At 43.4% G+C, this 20,261-nt stretch overlaps 1 protein-coding gene and 1 long non-coding RNA gene across 2 annotated transcripts; one reads left to right on the top strand and one right to left on the bottom strand.

Annotated features, from left to right (window-relative positions):
* Positions 1-1,152: 1,152 nt before the first annotated feature.
* Positions 1,153-1,902, bottom strand: LOC117827924. Its single transcript, XR_004634301.1, has 2 exons — positions 1,824-1,902; positions 1,153-1,454 (listed from the first exon to the last, which is right to left on the bottom strand). It is a non-coding gene; the product is annotated as an uncharacterized LOC117827924 (long non-coding RNA).
* tcf19l (transcription factor 19 (SC1), like) lies at positions 1,409-18,267 on the top strand. Its single transcript, XM_034704799.1, has 6 exons — positions 1,409-1,625; positions 3,628-4,631; positions 7,903-8,072; positions 10,362-10,761; positions 11,060-11,573; positions 14,177-18,267. Exons 2-6 carry the CDS (start codon positions 4,361-4,363, stop codon positions 14,520-14,522), a joined length of 1,701 nt encoding a protein of 566 aa, XP_034560690.1. The 5' UTR covers positions 1,409-1,625; positions 3,628-4,360; the 3' UTR covers positions 14,523-18,267.
* Positions 18,268-20,261: the final 1,994 nt, after the last annotated feature.

Below are 20,261 nucleotides of genomic sequence, written 5' to 3'. Positions count from 1 at the left end.
GACTGTGAAATTAAATGTTGTGTTTAATGTTAATTTGTCCCATGAGGGGGCGGATAAGAATGCTACCCTCCGTGAAATGAAAGGGAATCCTCTTCGAGTCTGTGTCCTTGTCATCACTTTTGGGATTCTAATCTTCACCCATTCACTATACACTATATTTTGTTTTTGTAGTGTCTTGTAAGTCCATATGGTCTGGGCACCTTTTTGGTGCATGACAGGATGAATAATAAATAAACTAAACTAAACTAAACTAATACATTAATCCTTACATTGAATGTGGCCCAAATATTTCAGTTTTTCAACCCTAAGATTGACTAAATACAGACAGAACTTGTAAGTAAGTTAGTACAGGTTATTCATGGTTTCAACAGGTGTCACAAAGTGCTTCACAATAACAAAAGAAAAAGAAAAACTTGAAGCTAGTACCAGCTGTAATACAAAATTCCAATAGGTGTTTAATTCTGTGTGCTATCAGCATTTGTGGCTGGTAAAGAGGGTTTTCAACAGGGCTTGTTGAACAAAGTATTTATTCAAGGCTTTATTGATATCTTTTGCAAACTGCATTTATCTTTTTTAGAACATTTTTTGCAGATAATAATAATATATAAGATAAGATAAGATAAGATATTACTTTATTGATCCCCCGGGGGGGGAAATTCAGTTGTTACAGCAACCCAGACATAAGTACAATCAAGAAGAAGTTTCAATAAGTAAAATAAAATAAAATAAAATAAAATAAGTAAAAATGAAAATAGATAAATAAAGCTAGAATACAATTTAGATATATACAATGTTACAATGTAATTTAGATTAAATAGAAGTAATTACAGGCAGTATTAAAAATGTTTCAGTAGTGACAGGTTGACATGGTGGGATTATGGTTGGTAATGAAAAATTAAGCAATAAATAAAAATAAATATGGGTATGTAATATGACCATGAGTTGTAGATAAATATGGGTATATATAATATATAAATATATGCTAATTATTGAATTATTATTTGTATTACACATGTGTATCTTATAGTATTAATTAACATACTATCGTTTTGGTAAGTTTTGGGGCCTAATAGTTTGTTTCTTTGTTCTTGTTTCTCCATTTTCCTTCTCTTTAGTGTAGCTCATGAAATGGAAAACAATTATAAAAAAAGAGATGTTTGAGACATTTATTTAAAAAAGTTTTCATGCAGTAAGGAAGAGAAAAACTAGAGCGAGGACAAGAGTTACATAACAAACATCTGTTCCCCTACAGAAGGAAAAAAACTCGTCCCAACTGTCTCTTTGTCTGTGATCCTCTGACATTTGTCCTCCTCACACAGGCCCGTCCTGCTGCTGCTGCTGCTGCTGCGAAAGGCGCCCTGGCCGTCAGCCAATCAGGGCGGAGCCGGATGTGACGTACATTCAAGCGCAAGGAAGCCCAGGGACTGGCGCGCCAAATTTCAAAGGACTTCCTCCTGGGAGGAAAGGAGACGAAAGGCTGAACTGAAGTCTGGGAAAGAAAGGCGATTAAAACCTGCAGAAACTATTGAACTTTGTACAAGAACATATAAACTAACTGTGCAGTCGGAGGGGTCGACGCTGCTGGAGGATTAACTCACGTAGAGTCACCGAGAAGCTCTGTTATTGTAAGTTTTAATTCTGACTTTCATTCAGTCCTACAAGGAACTAACGTCAGCTAGCTTCATCCTGTGTGTGAGTGACAAGCTAAAAGCCGTCACCCTGTTTCTCCTTCAAAGTATTTGATCTGTTATTAAAGTGTGTGAGTGAATGGATGAATTACATGTGAATGAATCAAGTTATTGGTGCATGAAGGACGTTTTTACCTCATGGGTCGACTTATTGTGCTGCTTTGTGTGCAGATCCCAGGATTTGTGAGTGAGTACACGCAGTTGTTGCATGCGGTGCAGACTGCAGCTGCACAATGTTACACTGTTACAATGTTATAATGTTACAATGTCATTTAGCAGACGCTTTTATCCAAAGCCACGTACATACAAGAACAAGAACAACACAAGCAAATATCTAAACAAGAGGAAACAAGATCAGTAAGAGTAACAAAGTGCTTCAAGTCCCTTTTGGGTGCAGGTGCTACCAAGCAGTGTAAAGGCAATGCACAAAAGTAAATTAAGATTTTTTTTTTTATATATATATAAATAAGGAACATCTACAATTCTTTATTCTTTATTCTTTATTCAGATCCCCATTAGCTGCCACTAAAACAGCAGCTACTCTTCCTGGGGTCCACATAAAACAAAACATAACATACAAAATATACATAAAATACAAAACTAAAAATTCTACAAACATTACAAAGAAAAACTGTGAATAATATATAGAAATAAAAAACAAAAAACAGAAAAATGCTACAAACATGAAATACAACAACTGAATATACTACAAATGTAAGATACAACAACTGAAAATGCTAAAAACACAATGTAGAAAAACTGAAAACTGAAAATGCTACAAACATAAAATAGCAAAAATGAAAATGCTTCAAACATGCAATAAAATAAATCAAAAAACAAAACCGTAAGTTTACTAAAATGCATTAATGTTAGCGTTTTGATTAAGGTGTTCCTTTACAATGAAGCAACCAGACCATTTAAGACCTTCCATTATCATCATCAACAATTAACATCACCACAATAATGACCAAAGTACCAAGTGCTGGGTCACTCAAGACCTGAACACAGATTCCCAGAGTAGAGCAGGACAGTGTGAGTCAACTGTAGCTGGAAGACATGATCTGCCACTGGGGACAACAGTGGAGAACAGTCTAGCTAAGTGCATAGTGCTTCCTAAAGAGCTGGGTCTTTAGCTGTCTTTTGAAAGTAGAGAGGGACTCTGCAGATCGAATGGAGTTGGACAATTCATTCCACCATTTAGGGGCAACAGAAGAGAAGAGTCCAGCTAGTGATTTTGAGGCCTTGTGTGCTGGAAGCACTAGGCGCTTTTCAGAGGCTGAGCGTAGCGGGCGAGAAGGGGAGCAGTAGACCTGGATGAGGGGTTCCAGGTAAACTGGAGCGGTTTTGGTTTCTGCTTTGTAAGTCATGATTAGAGTTTTGTATCTGATGCGAGCTGCAACTGGAAGCCAGTGTAGCGAGATGAGCAGGGGAGTGACATGAGCTGTCTTAGGCTGATTGAAGACCAGACGTGCTGCTGCTGCGTTCTGGATCATCTGTAGAGGTTTGACTGTGCATGCAGGGAGGCATGCCAGTAGAGAGTTGCAGTAGTCAATGCGTGACATTACAAGAGCTTGAACCAGGAGCTGTGTTGTGTGTTCTGTCAGGTAGGGTCTGATCCTCTTGATGTTATAGAGGGAAAAACGGCAGGACCGAGCAATCGAGGCAACATGAACCTTGAAGGTTAGCTGGTCATCGATCATGACACCCAGATTTCAGAACAGTGTCTTTATTGTCTATGTTGGATTTATCATCTGTATATATTATTCTAATCAGGTGTTCGTATTATGCAACATTGGCCTGTCATAAAGTGATTATAAAACGTGTTTTTATTCTTTTAAAGTGTTAATTAAATGTCATTTCTAACATCAAGACTGTTTTGCATGAAATAAAAAACAAAAGTCTAATAATTACTTTTGTTTTTTCTTTTGTTTTCTTTCAGATCAGACAGTCCTCAGCGTTACACCCTGTCACACTCCCACCTGTGAGACAGCTGATGTTAGTTGATGTCAGGAGCAGGTTTTTTAATCTCACACACACACACACATAGAGAGGATCAGATGACAGCTGGAATATTAAACTTCAAAACTATGAAAAGCTAAAAGTCACGGCTGTCAAGTTCCCCGGCAGGTTTTACTTTCCACTGTTTCCAATGTTTGCTGTACCTCTCCCTTTAGTGGCGTTATGACACACACGCTGTCCACTTTGCTGGAGGTTTTTAGTCCCAAATCTACCTTCTCATCGCCTCCACTTCATGTCGCATTTAATCTGTTTGAGTTGAGCTCATAACGGTGTGTAGAGGCACTCTTTAACAGCTTATTCACACTCTCTCCATCCTCATTATTTATTCATGTGTTCACAGCAGGACTCAAGTCATTCACTTTTTAAATTAATGCAAACATCTGCTGCTGTAAGCTGCTGCACCTGCCTGTAACCTTCACGCTCGCTGCTCAAAGCCCAGAATATTTGATCTTTTATTGCAGCTTTATGTTAGCAGTCAGCGCTCTTTGGTGGAACCTAGATGCTTTTAATTTAACTTCTGCACATTAGCCAACAGTCGTACCCCACAATGGATCGCAGCCTCCTGTAGCTCAGGGTCTGTCACAGACAGGGTGTGGCCTCTGGGTGGGGCAGGGGGAGAGTGTTGCGGTGGCAGACAATCAAACCCTTCAGTCATGCTGTCCGGGGTGCAGCCATGCTTCCAGCTTCTTCGGATCGGTTCCTCCGCCGGAGACTCGGCCCGGGACCTGTACACGTTCAGGCCGGCGCTGAACCACTCTGTGTTCCGTCTGGGCCGAGCGGCGGAGGTGTGCGACGTCACGCTGGACTCCACGTCGGTGTCCCGGATCCATGCTGAGCTGCACGCAGAAAGAGAGGGGAGCGGAGGTGATGCAGCCCCCCGCGAGGAGGGCTGGACGGTTCACATCAAAGACAGGAGCAGTCATGGTGAGAGAGGGGCTGAGTCACACACACACACACTCACACACACACCAAGTTCAGATAAGACTTACACACACAGTCACACCCCTGTACTTTCATTTTGAGAGAGCAGAGCAACTTACAAGAAATACTTTTACTTCTACAGAAAAAAACCACTCCTCACACTTTCAGCTTTTACTGAAGAAGAGGAGCACAGCTGATGTTAGGGACCAATACAGGACTGTCACAGACACATCATTAGGAGTGTGTCATAGAAGCTTATCAGGGCAAAATAGTGTCATATCCACAAAGAACAATCTGTATCACCCAGCTCTAAAGTTCATAGCTGGCCTGCCAGGTGATAATTTCCCTCTAAAGTCACGGCCTGTTTCAGTTTCTGTTACTCCATATCAGTCACATTATTGTTCAGAAGATCATAGATGAGTTGGAGGCCACAGCCACTTCCCTGGTGTCAGTCCCACCTCTCTCTTCCTTGTATCTGACTCTTATCTGCCGTCCTGTCTTCTCAATAGAAGCCCAAAAAATAATCTAGGAGAGAAGAAAGATGAACAAACACAGTTGCTTGTGTAGGAGGTATAAAAATGCAGTTAAAGCAGAACCGTGCCCACTCCTACTGGGATCGCACAGAACACACATTATTATACAGTATGAGGCAGGTAACAATGGAGACAGGTAACATGCACAGCACAGCAGCCCACACGTTTGGATGTGGAGGAGGCACCTGTTCAAACACACAAACTGCCGGATTACACACAGAAAAATCTAAATGAACACCTGCAGCCTTTTCTCCAAAACCAACATGTACCCAGATATTAACACTGAAAACACAGCTGTCGACACACAGGCAGAGTCAGGCCAAACACGCCCTGTGCTTCTGGAAACCTCAACAACTACAGTCGCTTCAGATAGATGGAGAGATTCATCGAGTTTGACGTGTTAAAATGTGGTTCATTCTGAAAAGTCAGCTTCTTTTAAAACCCAACGCAGCTCAGATCAAGATTTAGTCTCAAAACGAAACTCCTCTTCTCTGACATGATTTGAACATCAGATGATTTCCATGATGTTTTTGTTCTAACAGAGAAAGACTGAAATCTCTTCACTTAGTGGATTAAATGAATCCCTCTGACTGCAATAAATGCAACAAAATAAAAGCGCCCTGATCTTAACATCGGTCATTAAAGGAATGTATCAAAATAAGACGTCTTCTGATTACAGTCTGTAACAGATCTGTATCAGTGTGTAGTGTACAACCTAAAATAATGATATTTATTCAGGCATGAGATTCTTCCAGTGTGATCCTGAACACTTGCTTTTCTGACCTCAAGAGTCGGCCTAGATCTATAGAATCATCAAGCTCAACCAGAGCTGTCTTGGCTGTTTGTGTCCCTTTACTGAGGTGACAACGTACTCCACACTGCATCACTTTGCAGACTGCGCTCAGTCCGATGTTTGTTGCTCTAAAAATCCCTCCAACTTTTAAATTTGATCAAGTTTTATAGTTAATTTAAATAAACAGATGAAGTTCTGGTGTAAGCTCTAATTGGCTTTTTGTGCACCTCATGGAAATGAACTTTTATTAATATTTGACACAAAACCACACATATAGAAAGGGGCGCTGGTGGCCTAGCGGTCTAAGCGCCCCACGTATAGAGGCTATGGTCACCGGCAGGTCAACCCTTTGCTGCCTGTCTTCCCCAACTCTCTACTCACCACGTTTCCGGTCTCTATTCAGCTGTCCTGTCAATAAATGAAAAAGGACCAAAGCATATAACTTTAAAAACTACACATATACTGTGTTGTTAATAACTACAGATAGGCCTTATAAATCAGAAAGTGCAGTGGTTTATCGATGAATTAAGGTGACTTATAATCTCCTTATTGTACCAGATGCACGACTGAAGACGTTGCATCGAAAACAAAATGTGCAAAGGGGACAAAATAGAAAATAAACATGAGGAAATTACGCAGAAAAGACAAAAAACGATGCAGAAGAATTCACAAAAAGGCAGGAAATAATGTTTTTATGCTCAAAATTCTTGGAGGAGGACCTCCAGATGCCCTTTGTACTATGTTCTCCCTGTGCTGGGGGCTGTAGTTCATCAGAACTGATGGAACTTGTAGGACTACAGTTTCTTTCTTTTTTTTTTTAAGGTATATTTTGGGGCTTTTTGGGCCTTTATGATAGGACAGCTGAAGAGAGACAGGAAATGTAGGGACTAGAGAGAGGGGGGAAGATATGCAGGACATGGTGGCAGACAGGAGTGGAACTGGCGGCTTCTGTGACCAGGACTATAGCCTCTGTATGTGGGGTGCTTAGACCGCTAGGCCACCAGCGCCCTGGACTACAGTTTCTACAATTTGAGCCCTGCTCTGTGATCTTGTGTCCTTTGCCCGTCACACTGGCGACTTAGTGCAAACCAAATACTTTACATGTCATATATATCCATTAATACACAATTACATAATGTGGCTTGAGATTAATATAAGAGGAAGATCCACAGCCTGTTTGATTAAGGCTGAAGTGATCGTTTACAGCTAACAACATGAAACAGATCGGATGTTCTGGATGAAGGTTTAGAGGCATAAAGACGAGCATATCATAAAAAGCAGTCATAATGGTTAAACATTAAAGCAGATTCAGGATTAAGGAGCACAGACGGATCACGTGATGCCTGCATGAAGGTGTCAAATATAAATGTTGAACATCACGTGCACGGGGAAGTCATTTTGCTAATGATGGAGTTAAAACTGAAGTGCAGGAATCAGCAGGAGGAGAGGAAGGAGGAGAATGAGAGAAAGTTTGGTCTTCACCGGAGGCCGATGAACTGTGTCTGACAGGCCGCGACTCCAAAGCGTGCTCTTACTCTCTAATTTTTCAAGTAATTTCACACTCTGTTTCACGCATTTTTCACTGCTGCGATTAAAACTACATCTTAGTATTCAGCGTGTATTTCTCATTCGGTGCTGCGCTGTCATGGACGTTTGATTGCCTTGTAGCCTTCCAGCTCCTCAATTCTGGGTCCGTTTCACCGCCTGTTTTACATTTCCTCTCAATCCTGGAAGCTGTAAACACACTGATAGTCCACAAATGACTTTATTTCAGGCTCGCTTTGGCGTTCATCATTTAGAAAGTTCTGCGAGGATTCAGCGTGAGGTGACACTTTTTACCAGCAGTTGCCGCACACGTCGATGGAGCGGTGTGAAGCTCCAGCTGTTTGTTGTGACTAATCTGAAAATAACTCCCTCTCCTCCTCTCTTTTGATCCTGTGTCCTGAAGGTACCTGGGTCAACGAGGTCCGCCTGCAGCCGGGCATCCAGTGGGAGCTCTCTGACAACGACACGCTGACCTTCGGTAGCCAGTCGGCTTCTGGCAGCTCTGAGTTTTACTTCATTTTCCAGAAGGTCAAAGTTCGGCCGCTGGATTTCGATGCCATCACAATTCCAAAGGTAATCTAAGTTAGACGGCTCTCTACTGCTCGATATTGCGCTTATCCATAGATTGAACTTGTCTTTAAGTTCCCTTGCGTCTTTATCGCACCTTGTCTGAGTTAAACCTCAAGTTTGAGCCTGAAGCAAGTTCACAACCCGGGCTTTCTTTAAGTATGCTAGCTCCAGTTAGAGATACGATGGGGTTAGATATTCATCTCAACCTGAATTACTCTCATGGACGGCATCGCCAAGCATTAGCCAATGAAAAGACGGCACTTAACACTCCATTTAAAGCTAAACTCTGAAAACACTCGCCCTGACCAGGTTATGAGTTCAGATTTGGCTTCATGACACAGAAAGTCTTAAGTTTCAGGATCAGCAGACCCAGCTTAGGCTCTAATCCTGCTTTGTAGTAGACCTCGCTTTCTGAGGTACTGATGTCCTAGTGCTCTTCAACATTATCAGACTAGAAAATAGTTCCACCAGAGCTCTTCCAGCGGGTGCATGGCAAACACAAATATAAACAAAATGGTCTGTACTTTAATCATAAGTAAGTGTGGTCTACATGTCTTAATTTTCTAACAACTGATATGTAAATATTCAATATTTCAACTTCTTAATCAAGATTCAAGATTCACTTTGTCATTTCCTTTCGGATTTTCATACTCAGTGAAACGAAATACTGTTTCTCAGCCAGTTTGACAGTACAAAATAAAAATACCGGGCTAAAACATTTAAAGACACGTTAAAAAAAACACATAAAGGGTGCAGATTTGGCCCTAATGGTAAAGTTGCATGCCCATGAAGCTGTTAGCCCGGGTTTGAATCCAGCCTGTGGCCTCTTTCCTGCATGTCATTCCCCTACTCTCTCCCACCTTCCTACACTATCCACTGTCCTCTCCTCTATGAATAAAGGTGTAAAAGCCCCAAAAATATAACTTAAAACAAAAAAAAAAACATAGTATTAGCAGCATGATAGATCAAAAGGAAGAAAGTGCATCGGTCAGTAAAGTGCTTATTTGGGATTCCTCCTCAGCCGAAGCATTTGTTTGAAAAAAGACACTTAGAATACACTTTATTAAACCTTCAAAGTAAACAACAGAGTGAAGGACATGAACGCTGTACTGACTGCAATAATATGGAATAAAATAAAGCTAAATATATTCTAGGCACGTGTGCGTATAGTCGAGTGATCGATTAGACATCATCTTTATTAGGCATAAATAAAGTCAGCAGATTGAGATTGTGCAGTTTTATAAATATCTCGGTGTCGTGCTTGACAATAAATTAAACCGGAAAAAGAACACCAAGATTGTGTTTAAAAAAGCCCAGGCAAGACTCTTCTTCCTGAGGAAACTGAGATCTTTCAACATTAGCAGGAACCTACTTTATGTCTTTCATCAGGGAATCCTGGCTAGAGTCCTCCTCTATGGGGGGGCAGCATTTGTCTTGATGACAGAAAAAGAATCAATAAGCTGATCAGAAAGGCTGGTTCTGTAATTGGGATTACCCCTGACTCTCTTGAGGTTACCTTGGAGAAGAGAACTAAGACTAAATTAAAAATGGTCCTGGTCTTCAAAGGCAGTCCTCTGCACAGTGTTTTTAATGGACAGAGAAGCTCCTCCAGTGAGCGACTGGTGATGCCGCGGTGCTCCACAGAACGTCTTAGAAGGTCCTTTGTTCCTGCAGCAGTCAGATTTTTTAATGAACATTTGTAGCCATGGATCTGACCCATAGCTGTTAGTTATGCCTCAAATGGTGTGACCTGATTTGTTGTGTTCTGTGACTGTATTGTTTATTGTTTGTTGATTCTGTGAACAGCTCCTTGTGGCATATGAATTTACCCCCACAGGGGATCAATAAAGTTCTCTAATCTAATCTTCTTTGCTCGTCTGCATCAGAATTATCGTCGGTTAAATAAAACATTAACATTTTTATAACTTGTGGCCACACTTCCTGCTCATTAGTTGTGTCTAAGCTGTAGCACATCCACCCACCTCTCGTCAGGGCTGCTACAATGCTCCTCTACCCAGAAGTGAACAAATGTTAACCTGGAGGAAGGACCACAAGCTGGTGGTGCTAGCTCTGCTATCTTTAGCCACACTGCACAAACTCATTCGTTTACCTGCACACACTGAGATCCTGTGTTTAGCCGTCTAATTGTGTGTCCCACCTTGAACAGTCCCCAACAATGCATAATGTTAGCACCAAAGAGAACTACAGAGAACCACAGCCACATGTTTAAGACAATAATCTGTCATCTTAAAATGCACTGTGGTCTTATTTTCGTTACTTCTTGTCTCTTAGGCGGGAACATTCTCCTCGGACTTACAAAACCGGATCAGAACCAACCTGGACCGCAAAGTGGCCGCCAACCTGGACCTGTCCAAGATGTCCATCAACCGAGCAACCGTCATCCTCAACTCCATCGGCAGTCTGAGCAAGATGAAGGGCAGCGCCTGGACCTTTAAGAGGAGCCACAGTGTCGACGGAGCCGCCTCAGACCCCGGCTCCTCCTCCTCGCCCCCGCTGGCTGTGGGCTTCTCCTCTCTGCTCCCTCCCTCCACACCTCCATCCTTCTCATCCTCCTCCGCAGCCTCAGTGCCTTCAACGAAGTCCCTCCAGCCGACGTCCAGGAGCAGGAGGAAGTCTGCTCACACGGTGCTGCTGGAGGACGACAGCTCAGACGAGCCCAGGAGTCGAGTAGGTGAGGGACAGCAGCGTTTTAAGTTTCTATCCTTACAGCATTAATACTTTATGCAAGAAGCTGGAGATTTATCAGGAGAAAAACATGTTTTCTGAATATTTAAATGAAGGTACCTGCAAAGAGAAACAAATCTTCCAAAGTTAAAACAGTAAGAGTCAGAGTCAAAGGTGTGCTTGACTTTCTGATGAGATAAGCTGAACTAAGACAGACTTTCTAACAGATCCTGAGCAGAAAAAACATGAAGAAAAAAAGAGTTTAAATGTGATCACTGTTTCAATAATCGTACTCTGATGTTCAGCTCTACCAGGAGTCGTGGAGGATGGACAGAGAGCGAGGGCGAAGAAGAGACGGCGGCTCTACATGTCTGATTCAGAGAGCTTCTGCTCCGCTCCTCCTCCTCCTCTCCCGCTGCAGCCAAAGAGCCACAGCGACGTCCGGCGCCCGCTGGAGGCCAAACCTTTCCCCGTCGGCATCAGGACAATCGGAAGTTTCCACGGCGCCATGACCAACAGCCGACTGAACCAGCACCTCCTGCAGGCATCGTTCACAAACCCCGCCGTGCACAAACAGGAGGTGCAGACGGTGCACCGAGTCCAGACGGTGATGCACGGGAACATCTCGGCTTTCCGTCAACAGAAACCTGCACACTGTTCCACGACGGCCCAGAGAGGCAGGCGGAGAGCCAACAGCTCCCCCGTCTTCTCCCCTCTGGTGGTCGGAGGGGAGAACTACAGCCTGGCTTCCCCGTCAGTGAGGATCCGCACAGAGGAGAGAGGGAGAGTGACGTTCAACAGATATCACCACCCAGCAAGGTGAGAGATCGATGGACTCATTCCCTTTATTCCTTTTTTATATATAGAGAGGAATCACTGCTGTTTTCAGATCAAACACAGAAGAGACGTTTATGAATCAGAGTTTAAATCAAGGGTTAAACGGGTAGTGATGCAGATTATCTCAAGAATTGAAAAACACCTTTCATATGACTTCACTGGGAGAAGTAATCACGCTTCCTGAAATAAGTACAGATCAATCAATCTTTATTTATATAGCCCCAAATAACAACAAACGTTATCTCAAGACTCTTTCCAAACAGAGCCGATCTAGACCGTACTCTATGTTCTATTATTAACAAAGACCCAACATCAAGACAGGATAAGATCCAGTCCTATCTTACAGACAGAACTCAGTCTGATCTCATCTTAATCCACCATGAGCAGAGCACTTTGCAGCATTTAGCAAGTTACAGTGGCAAGGACAAACTTCCTTTAACAGGCAGAAACCTCCAGCAGGACCAGACTCATGTTAGACACACATCTGCTGAGACCGTGTTGGAGAGAGGGATAGAGGAGAGGTAGAGAGAGAGGGAGAGAGAGAGGGAGAGAGAGGGCGAGAGAGAGGGAGAGGGAGAGAGAGGGAGAGGGAGAGAGGGAGAGGGAGGGAGAGAGGGAGAGAGAGAGAGAGAGAGAGAGAGAGAGGAGAGGAGGAGGGGAGGGAGAGGGAGCGAAGAGAGAGGAGAGGGGTGAGGAGGAGAGAGGGAGAGAGAGAGAGAGAAGGGGAGGAGAGGAGAGAGAGAGGGGAGAGAGAGGGAGAGGAAGGGGGAGAGGAGAGGAGAGAGAGGAGAGAGAGAGAGGAGAGAGGGGAGAGGAGGAGAGGGAGAGAGAGAGAGGGAGAGAGAGGGAGGAGAAGAGAGGGGAGAGGAGGGAGAGAGAGAGGAGAGAGGGAGGGAGAGAGAGGGAGAGAGAGAGAGAGAGAGAGAGGGGAGAGAGAGGGAGAGAGGGGAGACGAGGGAAGGGAGAGAGAGAGGGGGAGAGAGAGAGAGAGAGAGGGGGAGAGATGAGCGAGAGAGAGAGGAGAGAAAGGGGAGGGAGGGGAGAGAGAGGAGGAGAGGGAGAGAAGGGGAGGGAGAGAGAGGAGAGAGAGAGGGAGAGAGAGAGAGAAGGGGTAGGGAGAGAGGGGGAGAGGGAGAGAGGAGGGAGGAGGAGAGAGAGAGGGAGAGAGGGAGAGAATGGGAGGGAGAGAGAGGGAGAGAGAGGGAGAGAGAGAGAGAAGGGTAGGGAGAGAGGGAGAGAGAGAGGGAGAGAGAGGGAGGAGAGGAGAGGAGAGGGAGAGGAGAGAGCGAGAGAGAGAGAGAGAGAAGGGGCGGGAGGAGATGAGAGGAGCGAGGAGGAGGGAGGAGAGAGAGGGGGGAGAGAGAGGGAGAGAGAGGGGAGAGAGAGAGAGAAGGGGAGGGAGAGAGAGAGAGAGTGGGGGAGGAGAGAGGGAGGGAGAGAGAGAGAGAGGAGAGAGAGGGAGATGGAGAGAGAGAGGGAGAGAAAGAATGTTGTCAGTGAATAACATTTGTCTGTGAAACACAAACCTTCAACTTTTGTTACTTTTGTTCAGGTAAGCGCGCCACAACCCAGCCATAAACCAGCCAAAATGATTATCAGGCCTCACCGCACGCCAGTCGTCAACCGTGCATGAAAAGTTTAGCCGACCGCTTTGAAATCCCTTCAAGTCTTTTATTTTTTCAGGCTGCATTGAAGATTTGAAACAACGAGCAGACTAAAGTTAGCAGCAGCTCAAGGCTACCCTCCGCAAAGAGCGTCAGAAAGTCATAGATTCTTAACGTGGAGCTGTTTTATTCATTCTTTGTTTTGTTCTGATGTTAACCACAGGGTCAGTTTGCTTTGAACAGAGAGACCTGCCTGTGCAGAGCAGTCAGCTCCTCGTAGCTCCTCAGAAACACTGAACACTTGCTCTGCGTTGTTTAGATTTGGGTACAAAGATGGAGCTGCAAACAAATGTGCAGACATTAGACTGAGGGTACTCAGCTCTGTTTGATTTCTTCAGCTAATGATTAGAATTGTTCACCTTCAGGGGGCAGTGTGAACATTTTTCTGGTCCAGTAACATGCAACAGAGCCAAATGTAAAAACACTTCAGGGTCATGTTTTTTAGAAAGTCATGTAACCATCACATGCATGAGGAGAACATGCAGATTCCACACAGAAAGGTTCCACGTGGGTTTCAAACCAGGAACCTTTTACTACTACTAGTTGCATTTTAACAATTAGAGCCCCATTCATACAAAGTTTGTTATGTTGTAGGGATGGGCAATGATTTCAAATCATCAAATCACTTTACAAGAACATAATAATTCTGGAAGACATCTCCCGACCCCCCACTGGTGTCTGGCGACCCTCCAGGGGGTCCCAACCCACACTTTGGGAAACCCTGATTTAATAAAGTAAATGTTTTATTCTACAACCGACCGTGAGTGCCTCACACTTTGTGCCTTATATGTTCTTATTCATCCACCGCTCCACCTCTATGACAGACAGCCTCTCTCTCTCTTTCTCTCTCTCTCTCTCTTTCTCTCACTGACCCTCTATCCCTCCATCACGTCCTAACTCTGTTTCCTTCTCTCCGTGCAGCAAACGACGAGGGCGCCCCAGGAAACACCCTCTCCCTCCCCGGCCCTCCCTGCCCTCTCCATCCTCCTCGTCCTCCTCCTCCACCTCCTCAGCCTCCTCCTCCTCCGGCTCCTCCTCGTCTTCCTCCTCCGATGAAGATGACGAAGAAGAGGAAGAGGAGGAGGGAGTGACGGGCGGGGCGGTGGAGCCGTGCGCGGCCCCTCGGTGCCGGCTGCCCCAGCAGGACACGGTGCAGTGGATCCAGTGTGACGTGTGCGATGCCTGGTTCCACATAGACTGTCTTCACGTGGACCGCAAGAAGCTGCTGAGGGACCCCAACGCAGACTTCCACTGCGGGTGTCGCTGAAACGACGGGGGGAACCGAGTTTGAGATGTAGAACTGTGACGCTCCAGTTTAGACTTTACAGATTTCTCTCATCAAATCTTCACCTTCTTGAACACCTCGTGTGGTAATCAGACTTCTCTCTACGGACCAGCTGCTACTTCTTCTCATGTCCACTGAGCTGCTCTCCTCGTGCATGCAGTCAAGTTTTCATACCTCAACACAACCTCAAGAAAAGAAAAAAAAGGGTTCTTTCTATTCTTCTATCCTGATCCTCTCCATGTTTGAGGATCCAGTCACACAGCTGCTTCACAAACCTCTCGCCAGACTCAGGAAACTCTCTCTCTTTGGAGGATGGAGGCAAATCTGTAATGAGCTGTCTCAGGCCTGATTTCACTTTGGCTCTGGCTGCCTGGAGAGGCTCGACCAGGGGCGGGGAAACATGATGAAATGCCTCTATGTACACTCCCACGGTGGCTTGTGTTGACCACAGGGCAGGTGGTGTTCAGGAAGATTAATGAAATGTTTCAGACCAGGCTGCTACAGTGCGAGTCCAAACAGGACGGTACAACTGTTCCACATGTCACCCAGCAGCTACGGTCTCTGTTTCAGCGACCTGAGCTGAATGGGATCACTTCAGAACATAAAACTCAACGTGCTCGGCCAGAAAAGCTCTGACTGTAAAAAAAAAAAAAAAAAAGGAAGAGAAACAGTGCTGTGCTTGTGTTTCTGTGCCTCTGCCAAAACAAAACTTTATGAAAAGTCTCCGAGCGTTCCTCCCCGGCGGCGGCAGCTGTCTCGGAGTGGGCGTGTGATGTTTCAAGACAATTAAACCGCAGAAAAAGTGTCAGCAGACTTCCACAGTGGCTGCTGATGAGAGGTGCTCTCGGGACGCTAATCAAATGTTTGAAGACACTTCAGCAGAAGCAGCTGCCGGGTTTTAAAAGGAAGGGGGGTGAGGTGTGTGTACAGAGGGACCGTGTTGTTTGGAGATGTCTGAGTGCAGGCTGGCAGGGTGTCTGCTGCAGGTTTGGGAGGACTCATTACCGGTGAAATGTTGAGAAATACAAACAGCTGATGGAACGGGAGAATCAGGAAATGATGTAATTAATGTAATGTCTCAGATGAGTCCAAGGTCAGAGTCTCTTTTCTCTACACTACTGAAATCTGAGCCGAAGCAGAGTCCTTTAAAACGGGCTGATCTGATCTGGAGTTCTGCAAAGTGACGCTCCAGTATTTCAGCTCAGGTGTCACTTGAATGAAAACAAAACAAAGCTAGAATTCCTCCATTAACTTCTGAAGCACCTTTTTCTATTTAATCCTAAAATTTGACTTAGGATGACTCGTCTGGGGGGGAAACCGGCAGTAGCAGTTTTAGCAGTCAGAGTTCAAATTCTGTGTAATAATTGCTACAATCACTCTGATGCAGAGTCAGTCAGATAACAGGAAGCTGTTCAATATTATTTCTGCGTTGTTGTTGTTGTTGTGTAAAAAAAAAAAAGAAGTGTTGACCTGTTTTTAATTTCCTCTTACCACTCTCACACACCTGCAGGTTGAGAGTGAGAGGGGAAAAAAAGAGGGGTGTGTAGATAAGTTGATTCTCAAGCAATAAGATAGGAATCTAAAGAAAAACTAAAAACTTTATTTTTTAGTCGTTGAAGAAAAAGCTGCAAAGAAAAAAAAACATGTTCTTCATTTATTTTGAGCTGATTGGTTTTAAAGATCAGTGTTCAGTGAAAACCAGAAGAGTGTATTTAATGTAATAAATGTAGTTTTATATGTCAGGGGATCATTTCATCACAGTTTTAACAACAGTTGAAAAAAAATGCCAGGTTTCATTACTGCAGTACTTCATTATCCACTGAGAACTCCTTAAAAGACGTGTGGTGGATTTGTGAAGTTGATCATCAGTCGGTTGTTTTCTGCTTCTGTATTTCTTAAAAAACAGAGTTTAACACTTTCTTCTGCCAGTCAAAGATTTTTAAGTGTTGCATCTTTTTTTTTTTTGTCACCTAATTTTTTTATCTGGTAATATATTCGAACGCCTGTTTATGTAGAAAAAAAAAAAGTGCCATCTCCATCTCCACTTCTCCTGTCGGTGTTGTTCACAGTGTCACGCTGCTGTGCGAGCGCTGTCACTTTCATGCCAAACCGTCGTAAATGTCTTAAGAAAGCTGTTTTTGGAAGTAAGATATGTGCTGCCTGTACGAGGGTGCTACTTTTTAATTGGAGGGAAACTGGCAGTATGACACAAAACAATAAAAATAGAGTATTAATCATGTTGTGTTTAAGAGAGAGCCAAGTGCTACGTCAATGCGATACAAAAAGAAGCTCCTAAAATGTCGACTGTCTCAGATTTATTCCTTTTAGTGTCACACTGCCAGCTCTGTCTTTGAGTTAGAACAAGTTCAGCTTTTCAGGTAATGCAGATTTGACTTCAAGACCAACAAAAAACGAGCCAATCCACAGAAATAGGTTCAGTTTTTTTAAATCTTAAGGAAGCCGCTCCCTCAGCCCTCTTTCCGGGGTCTGACTGAACCTCTTGCAACTTAAGTCACATCAACACTTGGATAGAAATCTAGTTTCTTAATCCATTAATGCTAAATCAAACCTTTTCATGTAAAAGTTAAAGCTCCTGTGAGGAACTTTCTGTTTGTGTCGATTTTGGCGCCCCCTGTTGTCAAAGTGTATCTCAGAAACATGTTCATCCCTAAGTTAGCCGCCCCATCAGCCCTCTTTGAAATCCCCAAATAATCCAGGATCCCACTGAACCTCTCACAACGCAAGTCATATCAACACTTGGATCAAAATCTAGTTTCTTAATCCATTAAAGAAAAAACAAACCTTTCATGTAAAAGTTAAAGCTCCTGTGAGGAACTTTCTGTTTGTGTTGATTTTGGCGCCCCCTGTTGTCAAAGTGTATCTCAGAAACATGTTCATCCCTAAATTAGCCGCTCTCTCAGCCCTATTTGAAATCCCCAAATAATCCAGGATCCCACTGAACCTCTCACAACGCAAGTCACATCAACACTTGGATCAAAATCTAGTTTCTCAATCCATTAAAGCAAAATCAAACCTTTCATGTAAAACTTAAAATTTCTGTTTGTGTTGATTTTGGCGCCCCCTGTGGAGACGAGTGAAAGAGGCCGTTCCTGCACGGTGCTGTAAACTGCCCCCCCTCTACGGTGCTCACAGTTTTGTCAGTGTTGTTGTTGATGGTCTAGTTTGCTTTTGGAGGTGGTAAAGAGACATCACTGTTAAATTCAGTGTTTTGAAACTCTTCACAGGAGCTTTAAAGTTCTAAATGTAACCATAAATCACAACGTTTAACCTCGTACCTGTAAAATGAAACTGAAGTGTTGTGGTCGAGTTTCTGTGTCACCTTTTTGATCATTGGACTGTTTTTATTGTCACTATTCTGTGTCTGTCATCTTCTAAACCTCCATCACTCAAGGCCTGACTTCTTCACCGAGTCTAAATCAAACATGCCTGAATGTGTGAGACTCTTGGTGGTGTGCGCCGCCTCTCTTCTGAATCTCATGTCAAAGAGATGTTTTTTGTAAATCCGGGCACATTTCATGAATCAGTTTCTCATCTCCTCGCTCTTCTTCACTTTAATCACCACATTCAGATGCAGACGCAGCACAGTGTCTGGCTTTGTTGTTGTTTGTTTGGGTTTGTACAGAATTAAAGCAATTGTTGTGATTCTCTGAGATGTGATCGGCATCAAAGTTATCAGAGAAGAAATAAAGACTATTTAGAAAACCTCTGTGTGTGTGTGTGTGTGTTTTATCTTTACAGCTGTGTCAAACTTTCCATTCATAAAAGATCCTCGGACGCCTCTCGAGTCATGATGGATGAACGCCGATATTAAAATTAGCATTCTGTTTTCCTGCGGTCTGTAGTGGGGCACAAAGAGAACTTGTCAGAGATGTGTTTGATATATCACTATTACTTCTCTAAAGTTATCAGAGTTCAAGTCAACAAGCAGAGACAAAGCCCTCGTAATTGAAGTTCATTATCTCATCTTTTATTTTTCTACATAATGAATTCGTCTTATCTGAGTTCTCCATGCATGTATCATCCGTTTATTCACAGAACTACAGCTCACACAAATTCGTTGATTCATACTTTAAAGAGACAATGTTCGCTTACTTCTGAGCTCTGGATAAATTGACCTTCTGACATGCACGGATACATAAATGTAGATTTCAAACATAATGCTTTTATATGAGTGTGATCGTTAAATGATGTAGCCAATACACCAAGAGAAATCTTTATCCTACAGAGTATGTGATGCAGAAAACAGCGCTTAGGGTGATTTGAAAATCATGCAATAACACGGTTTGTCCACCAGTGTGCGCTCTGACTCCTTTTATTCTCAATCAAACTCTGCACTGTCTGCAGCACATGGAGCAGATAATCACAGTTTAGCCAATCATGAAACATCAGAGAAGAAAGGTACTTATTAATCCCCAGGGGGGAAATTCAATTTTTTTCACTCATGCTATTTTTCGACATGCTACACATAGTTTTTTTGGTATATACATACAAATGCACACACATGCAGTGAACATGCTTAGGGAGAGATGTCAGTGTGATGGAATTCAGCAACAAACTGGACACTGGACACAGAAGACTCAGGAGACTCGGACGGCTTACGTTGAAATAGTTTATGTAGAACTTGATCAAGGAGAAATAACATAACAGTACACAGGCAGGAGAGTGCAGTGCAATGCCAAGTCAGTTCTGCAAGACAAAACCCTTGGCATGGTATTTATTCCCTCTGAAGACGACACTAAAGTTAGATAACCATGTTTGGACAATAGGAACACGACAAGTGGGAAGAAGACCTGTGCTCCAGTTCTGGGGACAGTAGGTCGGCCATAACACACAGATAAAGACAGGAGCAGGGGGAGAGACCTTGACTACTACCCTGACACGATCTCGCCCGTCACAGACGACATAGGAAACAAGTTACTCTAAATATGACATTTAGACTGAAAGAATACAATAGTTAAACATTCTTACATACATATATATAAGACAATGAAAATTCCACGACAGATTGAGGATACTGCCGTCAACCAGCAGGCAGTTGGGGCAGGCAAGTGAACCAGCAACTCTCCAGCCACCAGTCTACTTGCCAAACTTCATCCATACTGGGACTCCAACCGGCAACCCTTCGGTTCCCAAGCCAAGTCCCTATGGACTGAGCTACTGAACACAAGCACAAAATCCCACACAGGAGCTCAAATGGTGACTTGACTAAACTGATGTCACTGAAAATGTATGATTTATTGCTGTGATGCATGTGAAAACGATTTGACTTAACTTCCCTTTTGTTCCCAGAGAGTTTTTTTTTTTAACAAGGCACATTACAACGTATCAAAAACAAAGAAGACAGGTTGGTTTGACCCCTGACCTCTCTTTGGAGACAATTAAAGTGACACATTTACTACATTTTTCACCTTTGTTGTGTTATTTACTCTGATATTTAAGTAGCTTTTCTTAGCCCACAGTTTCTGTTAGTTATATCATTCATTTTCTACTTTTGTCTGATGTAACAGACACATTTCTGCTCCATAGTGAGCTTCTATATTCAGCAAAACTACCTGCATATAATCCCTCATAGATGCTGAAAGTAATTTAATCCCATTACAAGGTTTTCTTTTGCTAATATGGCCTGTTATCTTGAAAATAATCATCCACAATACATCCAGATTTGAAGCTAATAAGAGACGCAGAGAGGCAGCTTAATGG

This window comes from Notolabrus celidotus, chromosome 16, assembly GCF_009762535.1.
Source record: "Notolabrus celidotus isolate fNotCel1 chromosome 16, fNotCel1.pri, whole genome shotgun sequence".
Lineage (NCBI taxonomy): Eukaryota > Metazoa > Chordata > Actinopteri > Labriformes > Labridae > Notolabrus > Notolabrus celidotus.
This window is presented reverse-complemented; position numbering and strand designations above follow the sequence as displayed.